The sequence below is a fragment of the Zychaea mexicana genome (genome assembly GCF_025766255.1).
Source record: "Zychaea mexicana strain RSA 1403 chromosome Unknown BDB00scaffold_5, whole genome shotgun sequence".
NCBI classification, from domain to species: Eukaryota; Fungi; Mucoromycota; class Mucoromycetes; order Mucorales; family Lichtheimiaceae; genus Zychaea; species Zychaea mexicana.
The window spans coordinates 110802-122747 of NW_026516668.1; the positions used below are offsets into that span (position 1 = coordinate 110802).

Sequence of the window (11946 nt, forward strand, 5' to 3'; positions counted from 1 at the left end):
CCATCAGCCATTGGTTTTGTGTGACGCGAGCTGAGGCCAATTCAGCGCGCTGCATTGTTTCACTTTCTCCCCTCTCATACAATTTTCTCTCTCTGGGAACCTAGCAGTAGCAGTGCTATTCTCCAATGGTGCTAACACCATGATAGCCAGTAAGGTACTGCTGATATAGGCAGTAGCACAGCTACGCGTAAAGCTACAGAGTTGAAACGTGTGTGTGCAAAAAGCAATGCACATAAACCACCACCACCACAACAACAACAACAAACGTAGCACAACGGACCGAGTGCTGCTGCTGCTGCCGACGTTAGTGTGTGATGCGCTGGGTAAACGCCACCAGTGTTTCAACCCCTTTGCTCTTGCGACATTGCCCCTGCATCCCACAACCATAACCCATTGGGTTGTGCTGTACGGGAATTGAGAGAAAGAGAAAGAGAAAGGAAGAGGCCGATTGCTTATTGAATAAGCGACACTGCAACCTTTTTTTGTTTCCCTTGCTTTTTCTATTCCTGCTCCCTTCTTCCCCCACTCATAACCCATTCTTGTCTTCTTTACTCTTTGCTCTCCTCCAGCCTGTGCATATCATATCTATTTACCTTCTTGCTATCTATCTCATTCTATCTATAGTATTTCTTACTAAGAGCAGCAATAACAGCGACAACTACGGCCACGTTTTCGCTATCCTTTTTTTCTCTTCGTTCCTCTTATTTACAATAAGAACAGCCCAACGCGCGCGCGGCATGGCTGTTAACGATCTTCAGCTTGCATCAAACAACATATCAGCAACCACAGCAACACAGACAGTTGTCGATGAAGATTTTAATCGTCATCATCATCACCAGCACGACAAGCCAATTCATAAAACGCCAATAGTTGTAGCAGCAGCCGCGGATGGTATACACTTTTGTTTTCTTTTATCATCATGATTCAACAGCATAAATTTCAAAAGCAGATGCTAACGTGATGTTGACATTCGGCACACAGAGCAGAAACAACAACAACAGCAGCAGCCCGAAGATCATCAACAACAACAACATCACCACCGATACGAAGAAGATTTTTCATCATCTCCATCTTCATCGTCGTCATCTTCTTCTTCTTCTTCTTCTTCCTCAGCTGCATCTGTAGTATCTTCGTCAGCAGCGGCAGATTCAGCATCATCGCAGAACAAAAGGACCACAAGCACAGAATATGCACCAACAACGTTTGAAGCAGAAGGAAGAGCAGGTTAGTTAGTTTGTGTTTCTTTTGCAGCACATGCAGGATTCATTTTTAGATTTATACAAACACAAAACACTCAAACAAAATATCAAAAACACTAATATGTAGTAGAATACGCAGACAATGACTACGGGAATGACAAGCATGTCCATCAAAGCAAACCGGTGGAGCATGTTCCGAATGTCTGGCAACAGCAGAAGCTGCTATCTAAAGAAATCAAAGACCAGCACATTTTGGACTGCCAAAAGCGTGGCGTTAATGACACGCCGCCGCATCAGCAACAACAACAACAGAGTACCGCTGAAAATCACAGCACGACAGCTAAATCACTGGCTGTCACAGAAAGCAACAGTGGCTGTAATAACAATCCTTCATTGGTGGCAGCAGCATCTCGCTTGATACAGTCTGGCGGCGAACAAAAACGCACCACCAAGCGCGGTCGCCGGTCATCTGATCATCACAAACGTGCAGCTGTTTCCAATCACAACCGCAAACTCCATGCCAACAACAGCAAAGCCAGCAGCAATAATAACAACAACAATAACAACAACAACAACGCCACTTTAGCTGTGTCAAAAACAAACAGTAACTGCAGCGACACCCATGCCAAGCAGCAGCAACAACAACAACAACAAGACCGTGTTGTCCCATCGGATGAAATCGCGCTCTTCATGCGATGCAAAAAGCGATACTCTGATCCGCACTTTGAGCCCATCCCGCCGTTACCAGGGGGCTGGGACGAAGTAACGCCAGACCGTGTAATAACATGGGAGCAAACGGCAAATATGCTCGACGACTTTTCCTCCTATAAACCAAGCGATCCAGACTGGAAAAACAGACTACCCTGGTCTCGCGATCACCGCCACACTACGACAATGGTAACAAAGGTTGGTAGCGCCACTACTATTACCAAAGATAAGCCGCCCTTTATTGCAGGAAAGGCGACAGGAACATCTGCAACTTTTGGCACAGACAAAGCTGTTACCGCGACTACGACGATGACAACAACAACTGCCGCTGCTGCTACTAGTTCTACTACTACTACTATCACTACTACCAGCAACAACAACAACAACAAAGCCACCAACAACGACTTATCAGCACCACCATCCCAAGTACCAGCACCCTCAAGAAAATCACGTCAAGGTGCATGGAAACCTGTTCCAATTCAGACCAATAAACATTATCTCCAAGCACCATTTTGCGCGATACCATATCCTCCAGTAACCACACCGCCTCCATTGCTTGACGGAAAGACACATCCACAGGGTAGTAAAAAAGAAATAATCTCACCTCTTTTTTGCGTTGTACAGCACTAAACTAAAAAGTACAAACAAACATAGACTCTCTAACTCCATCGTCAACACTTGTCAACGGGAATAATAATAACAGCAACTATACCCGAACTTCACTTACTGCTTTCCCAACTACAACAACAACAGCAGCAGCAGACACATTCCTTAATCAATCTGGATTTTCTACAGGAACATCTCACCAACTCTTCGAACAACGGGCACCACCGCTATGGGATACTGAAAACGGCAACCCTAGCGGTAACAGCAATAACAATACTCGCCCTTCTTACAATAGTAGACGGGCATCCACCTACAGTTTGGAAATCCATACGGGCAATCATCAGGCGTTGCATCCCGTTTCTGCTATGCGCCGATTATCGTATGGACATGACAATAACAACAGCACCCCTCGAACCAGCGATCCGTTCATGAGCGCGTGCTCGCCGTGGAGTCCTAATTTGCCGGATTGGTCGAACTACAGAGGTAAATATTTTGCTTTTGTATTTTCTGGAGCTAAAACAGCGCTATTCTCAGTTGTGAAGCAATGCAATTCACACACTTACACAACACTTTGTTCGATTCGGTTTAGCTCCTCATCCACCCCATCCTACCCCTACTCCACATCAGCAAGAATGGACTCCTCCAGTGTCACCATGGAGTGCAGACAGCAAACGAAGCGGCAGCTTTACCAACACTTCGCCATCGTTTCCATCGTCTTCACCATCCGACATCATCCCCTCCGAGAATAGTAGCAGCACTTGGGAAGAGCGCTTTGCCAGCATCCTCAGAGTAGTCGACGATGACAATGCCAACATGGCCGCAATCGCATCCCAGCCGCAACAACAACAACAACAGTTTGTCAAAGACAACACATGGCCACTTTCGCCTCCCCCAATACCTCCTCCTCCAACTTCAACAACGACAGCAGCGATTGACTGTGGTTTAAAACGTCACTCTAGCTACAATGATGTCCATCCACGCAACCTGTGGAACAATAGTAATGCCAGCATGATCAGCATTAGCAACCACAAGAACGCTAGTATCACTGGCAACGTTAGTAACGGCGATGGCGCGAAAACAGATACTGCAGGGAGCGGCGGCAGCAGCAGCAGTGTTGGCATGGGCCTTTTAGTCGCCAACACGCAGCTTTTGCAGAACATGGTGCAGATGGGGCACTTGGGGTGCCGCCATTGCGGTGCTGGAACCCACTCGACTCCAAGAGACTGCCCGTATGTACCGATCATGAGCTATCAAGATGCATGGCTCCAGTTGCTGCAAGCCGGGCATCGGTGCGATACTGCTTTGTTTATGGAAGCCATTGATGTGTATTCAAAAGCGCGGCCCAACGAGACACTGCCTAGCATTGCTCGACGTTTGCACGACGCAGGGTCAGCTCTTCAACTCGTCGCACTAGACAATAACCTGCTTCCAAGTACGACCATTCTTGTTGACTTACAAGGCATGATGCGTCGCAAATACACCGCTGTGGCCATGGTGGCTCCCTTTTCACCTGTGACTCCAAGCAACTACAACTTTTCAGCAGCACCGGTAGGAAGCAAGGATGAATATTGGAACCACCATCAGCAGCAACATCGCTACTATGGCAGTGGCGGTTTCCAATGCAAGAACAACAAGCCTGGAATGCCAGAATCAGCTGAGCAAAACATGGCAAGGCTCGCAGAAGCTGGCTTTGCTCGAGACCTCACAGAGATAGCTTGCTGCACGTTATGCAAACAATCGGGTCATTGGGCGAAAGATTGTGCTGCACGTACAACAAAACCAACAACGACGACAACAACAACAACATACCATCCTCCTCCTCCGTCACAAGATTTATTGTCGTCGTCGTTTCATCATCATCACCATCATCATCATCAGCAACAGCAACAACGGCCTTTTTCACGACGCCATCAATCAGCCGGCAATATTTTCAACTCAGTGATGAATACATTGGGGCCAGCTAGTAAAGATACTCCACCAATTCGTGAGCGACGATTTAACTCCTTTGTGTCGGATAATACCTCCATCTTTGACACGATGACGACAACATCAGCTGTTCCTCCTCCTCTATCAAAAAACACAGCAACTGCTTCTACTAATGATGGTGCAGCAGCTGTGCGATCTACCACAACAAGAAAACAGTTTGATTTTGTAAATGGCAATGCCCCGGATTCAGGTCGTCGACTTTATTACAACTTAACTGAATATGTGCTTGTTGATGGTATTTAGCCCTTTATATTAGTTATTTGAAATCACGTAAATATGCAGTACCGCATGTCGTAGTACCTGTCGTAGTAGTGCGCTGTTGTTATATAACAATACGTACATCTTCTTCTTCATCAGAGCCATCGTATTACAATGGCATTTGCTTTTCTTATTCACCATATTACATTTGTTTTATCAAAAGTCACTGTTTTTTGTTCTATATGATACTTTTGTCGCTCCTCCCCGATATATATATGATATATATAGCTTTTCTAAATACTTGAATAAATACTTCTTTATAACTAATTGCTACTACATTCTGTTAAAAAAAACCTTGTCCGATATAGCAGCAATAGCCAGCAATTTACCAGCAGTAAACAACGACAGAAGAAATACTATGTTGATCTCAGTTCTTAGACATACAGTCAGCTCTCGCTTTTGCAGTACAAACAGTATTTATTTTAGATAGTATAGGTGAAATTGGCAGGACGGCAACATCCTTTGAGCAATTTGCCAGCCATTTTTGTGGATCGAAGGAATCGTGAATACATAATCAAGCGGGGAAACCCTCAGGGGAAGAAAATGCAGGTTGTGGAAAGGTGATGTAGCGAGGGTAAACGATGCTTAGATATTACAAAGAGAAGAAAAAATATACAGATACCTTTGTAAGAGACAAAGGTAAATATGAGAAGAGAGCGACGAGTGTTGGTGACCAGGATATATTACTAGCCCGAAGTTCTCGTGTTGTGCACGATCGTTTTTGCAGACCCTCAGTTTCTGCAGCAGTTTGCAGATCTAGAAAGGCTTCCTGCAATTTCCCGCCAAGCATCTATAGTTGAGACATTTTGTTATATGATTATTGTTGGAAAACGTTTGCCAGCTGTGATTGTTTTGAGTGACACTAGTTGCAGTAAGTTTCGTTGATTTTGCATATCTCATCCATGTTTTACTTCATCTAGGAAGCCAATGACTATTTGCATCTAATCAGTCTTCTCATAGGCATTTTTTAAAGTAAGGTTGGCTCTTTGACATTCAATTCACACGTGACCCTATTAACCTCAGCAATTGCAGCCTCTTGTAGCTTTTCATCGCCCATTACAGCCTGAATGATTTCACCATCAGTCAATGTTGGATGCACAGCAGCCATATCCCCTCTGGAAGAGCAGCATTAAACATCTTACCATTGAGGATACACAGCCGTATATCAGCTCTATATCTGCTGTAATCTGCTGTATAACCTCCTTGTGAGCATTGACCAATTCAACACTTGTTGTGTTGTTTTTAGCAATTATTCCGTCCAGAATATTTTTTTAAAGCAGTTGAAGATGGTCTCCTTCAATAACGTTTATGTTGACAATATATATAATATTTATAAATGACAAACTATACTGATGTATAGAAACTGTTTGTCCTTCATTGGCTTATAATCAGTGAGGGCTCATGGCTATATTATTTTTTTCCCTTAGTTATCATTTCGTATTTTGCAGCCTGATTACCCAAAATCCCATGGCTGCAAAAAGCGGGGGCTGACTGTATATATAATTTTATACTGCTGCAGTTTATATCATAAATTAAGATTTGCCATTATATGTCAAATTCGACAAATTCACACTAGAATTTGTGAAGTATGCACATCATCGCTGTGTTAATGCAGTAGCAAAAAAAAGCTGCAAAGCACAGCATTACTCGTCGATAAGTTATTAGACGAATGGCTAAACTTAAATAAAGCCATCCTGGCAGTATGAAATATAAAATATGTTAGTACTAATATCGCACCGCAGCTTCATCAGAATTAAGCAGGTGAGTGATGACCATTACGGATGTATATATTATATAAAGCAGCAGGACTTACCAAAAAAATATCGCTTTATATGTGAAGTTTACAAAGGCATCACTACTGTATATTATCCACAGAGAGTATGCACATTATCGAAACAGTATGTTTACTAGTAAAGATCCTTCTTGGAAGAACCGTAATCCTAGTGCGAAAACACAGACAGATGCACGGCATTGAAAGAGTGAGAGAAATTCTCGCAAACAGCTAAGCACTACATTCACTTCTAAACGTAGCGACTGTAGAGCACCAGCATCACTAAGAATTTCTTAGTGTAGGTAAATTATTGGCACACCAGAACCAACAGGAGGTTGTGCTGAGACATCCTAAACATAATAAGTTTGCTGTATAATATAGGAATTAATTGGACCGGGCATCTCATCATCAAGATAGTTTCAAGCACGGAGGATGGATGCTGATACAATAATGCCCAATATCGGCTCGTGCAATAATCAGCGTCTCTCTTCAAGCCCCTCGTCCTTATATGAATCGAATGAGTAACTGTATAAACGAAAGTGTGTGGAAATAGGTAACTTAGAAGTGGCGTTGTCGATTTTTCTCCCTATTTGATCCACTTTACTATACTTAGAGGTCATGCTTGTGTGACCAAAGCTGGCAATGGGTAGGTTTTTCTCGTCACGTTCTCAAATATAAAAAGAGCCAGCTGACCCCTATGATGAGAGGAGGCAAAGGTAGTAGTAGTATCTAGTATAGATGACCGACGCGCTGATAAATAATAAGATATATCGTACAATGAATTAAAATAACTTGTTTTCAAAGAAGAAAACAGGTTACAACTCCCCCTGTTTTATTCCGTGAATGGCAATGTTTTTCTATATCCCCTTTTGGGTCTCTTTTGTTCCTGCAAAAAAGAGCGCGAGCGAAACAGTATATGGAATTGAAGTGCCGACCTTTTTGTTTTAGTTTTTCATAAAACTACAGTTGTTCTTTCTTTTTGCCTAGGAATGGTCGAACATTCAATTCAAAACAGCACGAATGACAACTCCAAAAACGACATGAATGCCAGCAGCGGCAACAACAACCACAACAACAACACAAGTCGCGTCGGTGCCGACTCAACGATACGGTTCAACGGATCCATCCCGACTTCCGAACTCGGCAAAACCTTTGCGTCCAAACATATCGAACTGGCCTCAATCGCTATTCGTGCAACCGCCCAAACGTCCTTGTTCCCTGAACTCGCTTCTGCTCAATTCCACCACAATCGTCGTTATGAATGGAAGAGACACCCGCTTTCTCCGTCAACGTCACTACTACCTTTGCGGCTCAGCCATAACAACAGTAACAACAACAATATACATAACAACGTGTCAAAATCGTCCGCAACGACAAGTGGTGAAGGCGGCGTCGGCGACTACGACGACGATTATGATGAATGTAGAACAAAGGTATCAGCATCTCGGAAAACGGTTACGTTCAAAAGGGACGTTGATAAGATTATTATATCGGATCCGTCAACGACACCCGAGTCCGGCTCGAATATCGTGGATGATGATAACGACGATCCAGAGGATGATACAACCGATGATTTTGACGAGGAAGAAGTGTTTTTCGTTGCCGGAGCTCCAGTGCCGACCCAAGATGACGATAATGCCATTAACAGTACTTTGGAAAGACAAGAGCAAGAGCACGAGCAACAACAGGAGAATAGTGGTGATATAAAAAACGATGGCAGCGACAACAGCAACGATGATTATGATAATCGCCGCGACGACCATGACGATATTAGTAGTGCTGATAAGACTAGCGACGATAATGATGATAATATTCGTAGCGGGCCGCTACTGCTATCTCGTAAAGATGCCTCTGATGGCAGCGCTAACGAGCAACAAGAAAGAGAGAGTCATCACCAGCACGAGATTATCGACGGTGGCTCCTCGACCCCCTCGACGATTCCAACCACAGTCGAGCGCGATGTAAAAGATGTAAAGGAGACCACTGCAGCGAAGAAAGAAGCTCAGCAGCATCGGAAAGGACAGCGCATATCCCGAGACGAGGTATTGAGTCAACTAGCAAAACGGAAGCATTTTCAGGGGACATGGAACTCAACCCAGATTCCAAACTTTCATGCCGGTCCACCCATCAACTCGGCCAAGTCCTTTCAATCCGTGGAAAGCCAAATCATGGACGCCATTCTCAAAGTCAAAGCGACCAACCAATACCGTGCAGCGACGCCAACAAAAACCCAAAGCATGCCTGCTCTGGTCAGCCACCGTGGCCCGGGATCTTCTTTGGACACAAGAGAAGAGGGAGGAGAGGACGAACGTAGTAACGAAAGATGTGCTTCTGAATATGGTGGCGGTGATAACAGCAGCAGGAGCAGCAGGAGCAACAGCAGACGCAGTATCAGCACAAACCCCACGCAGGAGCCAATCTTATTACGATCTCTGACAGATACCCCTAAAAGTCAGGACGTTGATTTTGGAGTGTCGGTTATGAACGAAATCGATAAGATCACGTCAAAAAAGGTAAGCGATTCATGTTCATCCTCGGCACTTGTCAGTTTCATGGTCAGCATTGAAAACTTAGAAAAGTGACTCTACATGTTTTCAATCTATCTTCAGGCCAAAAAAATCTACAAGGCGCGACAAAGCTCTACTGTTGTCCATGCGTCAAAAACACTGCTTGACGACGGCGGGATTGAGGAGCAGAGCGTTCATGAGAACGGATCCATAACTTCAGCGATTCCTATGGAACCGATATGGCGAGAATTTAAGTCCTTTGAGGTACTGTAAACATTTTATATGAGCTAATTTCGGATGTTATGTTTATACTTTGCTTGTTTCTGTCGCACAGGAGGGTACACATTTGTTGCCACCCGCTACAAGCGCTGGACAGAAGGGCAGGTTGTACATCCGTGTTATCGCAGCGGAGAATCTAGATTTTCCTATCCACTCAGGTACATGTCGTGGACAGAATAAGTTGAATTAGAATGAGTGAATAACACTTTGGTATGCACGGTATCATTAGATGCACCACAAATTCGATGTGTCCTCAGTAACGGGAATTCTGAGCAGAGCACAGAATTTCACACCATGAAACACAACATTTCATTTGATCACGATTTTTACATGCAAGTAACAAACCATTTCCACGACGATAATCACATTCTCTTTATCAAAGCGAAGGGCTGAACTTACACACGCCATAATTTACATAGTGATATCGAACCATCCTCGGAATTTGCAATAACGTTGGTTGCAGGTCAACCTAAAGCAAAAAGTAATCAATTCCGCAAGCTGCTAGGTAACCGGAGACGATCCAGAACAGACAGTATCTTGCGATATGTGAACCGAATGGATGGATCACTGGCGCAGACACGAGTATCGCTTGACAGCATCGAGTCACAATGTCGATCCAAATTATGCACGGCTTCTTTTGCACTTATTAACGGCTGGTACCAATACGCTCGTCTTGGAGGGATTATACCGACACACAAGAAGGGTCGGCTTGGTGGTGGTGTTCCGGAAAAAGCTGTTGGAAAAATCACGGTCAAATTGTTTTTCCTCCCATACGATGGTTCCAAGGTGGGAGAAAAAGAAGAAAGAAAGAACCAAATAGCTAAATCTCTAATCTTTTTATTGGATATTCGTAGATTGAAAAGCTACCGGTCAACATGTATGATTGTGAGCAAGCACTGAATGTCCGACGTTATTCCCGTACATGCTGGCAGACTGGATACATGTCACAACTAGGAGGAGATGTCAAGGCATGTATATTGTTATAGACAGGTGTGCCGTTTAGTGCCATACATAAAAGCAAAAAGAAGCTAACTGACTACATTTTCAGTTTTGGAGACGACGCTACTTCAGTTTACGAGGATGGCGACTGTTTTCATACTCTGACGTTAAACGGACGCCTAGAATCATCATTGATCTGTCCAAAGCCGTTACACTTGCTGCCGACCATCGCATTATCGTTCCGCCTAGAACAGTTGACGATTCCTCGTCAACAGCAACTGGGACCACGACTACAGTCAGCCATGCGCACCCCTCTCAACAAGGTGATAGATGTTCAATCAACAGCAACGCAACCACCACAACATCCGAGGACGAGCTTGTATCGTATTCAGTCAAGAATGGTTTCCGGATCACGTTCAAAAACGGAGAATCGGTTGATTTTTTCTGCGACTCAGCAAAGGAACGTGATGGATGGTTGGAGGTGCTCAAGGTCATAATCAATCGGGTTCCTGGCTGGCCTGATTGGATGGACACGGATGGCGACGTTGAGTGCGATTACACCGAGAACAGTGGCACAACCATCAATGTGCCTCCACAAGACGTTCGATAGCGGCAAACCTTTCCTTTCTTATTTTCTTTCTTTGTGTATCTCCATGTCTTGCTTCATCAAATCATTTTTATACGTCATCGTTCCACATCAACACCATCACTACTTAAACCTTACCAAACTTACCATCGTCACATCCTTTTGAACTATGATCAGTGAGTGCTACTGAGTAATTCGTGCACGCACGGCATAATCCGCTTACAAATCTTCACTCTCTTCCTCCATACAACCACCCATTCACGAGACTACTACTATTACTTTTGCCACAAAATACCAATACCCATTTATTTTCTGTTTTTTATCATTCCTCCTCAAGTAGCATATCTATATATTTAACTACTTAATAGTACATAATATCTTAAACATACATAAAGAAGTTCACTTTATGCCACTCGAAAGGAGCTTGGACGAGCCTAGTGGTGGATGCTGCTACTGTACATACTGTTATCACGATCCTACTCATACGTAGTGCTACGATCCTGCAGAAAGCAACGTTACCTCAAAGCGTATCACTTAAAAAATCTATCAGATGCTCATGAATTTTCTGAAAAAGCAATTCTGCTTATACACAAATTGTTGATAACACTAGACGATGGATGACTTATGCGCTTTGAATGTTTATACGTCAGATCATGATTCAGTCGAACATTGAAGTGTTGTCCATCATAATATATATATATATATACTGAAATTGCTAGATAATTTGTTTGTCGATGTTGGGGATCTTTTTGAGCACGAAGACTTTCGGGCCGGGCCCCCACTTGGCACTCAAGGAGAATAGACTAAACAACATCTGCAGATCCGCTTGAGCCTATCATGAACCAATTCTCTCAGTCGGCTACTGAAGAGTCGTCGCTTCGGACCGGAGTTTGCCAATTGGTAGTGGCGACACAAACCCACGTTTTGACATACCGCCAAATTACCAGGCGTTGAGCGTTTCCTTGCAGCACCTTTTTTATTTTAACTCAACTCGATCGAATGATCGATGATGCTCTTTTTCACCCCAAGAAAAAAATAAGCGCGGCAGTTTAAAAAATAACAAACGATGAGTAGCACGCACGACATTAATAGCATCTCAAGTAACAC

At 43.8% G+C, this 11946-nt stretch overlaps 3 protein-coding genes across 3 annotated transcripts; all 3 read left to right on the forward strand.

The window, feature by feature from the left end:
* Positions 1 to 1051: 1051 nt before the first annotated feature.
* BDB00DRAFT_935532 (uncharacterized protein) lies at positions 1052 to 1572 on the forward strand (the record flags this gene model as incomplete). The annotated part of the gene is made up of 2 exons (XM_053129193.1): positions 1052 to 1224; positions 1327 to 1572. Coding segments are annotated over 2 exons (418 nt in total), but the record flags the coding sequence as incomplete, so codon positions are not given.
* Positions 1573 to 3126: 1554 nt separating this feature from the next.
* BDB00DRAFT_799777 (uncharacterized protein) lies at positions 3127 to 4999 on the forward strand. The gene has a single exon (XM_053121722.1). The coding sequence runs from the start codon at positions 3327 to 3329 to the stop codon at positions 4740 to 4742; it is 1416 nt and encodes a 471-aa protein (XP_052984571.1). The 5' UTR covers positions 3127 to 3326; the 3' UTR covers positions 4743 to 4999.
* Positions 5000 to 7463: 2464 nt separating this feature from the next.
* On the forward strand, positions 7464 to 11297 carry BDB00DRAFT_799781 (uncharacterized protein). Its single transcript, XM_053121723.1, has 8 exons — positions 7464 to 8570; positions 8670 to 9041; positions 9138 to 9299; positions 9370 to 9472; positions 9544 to 9646; positions 9734 to 10100; positions 10169 to 10282; positions 10363 to 11297. Exons 1-8 carry the CDS (start codon positions 7518 to 7520, stop codon positions 10861 to 10863), a joined length of 2775 nt encoding a protein of 924 aa, XP_052984572.1. The 5' UTR covers positions 7464 to 7517; the 3' UTR covers positions 10864 to 11297.
* The last annotated feature ends 649 nt before the right edge of the window (positions 11298 to 11946 follow it).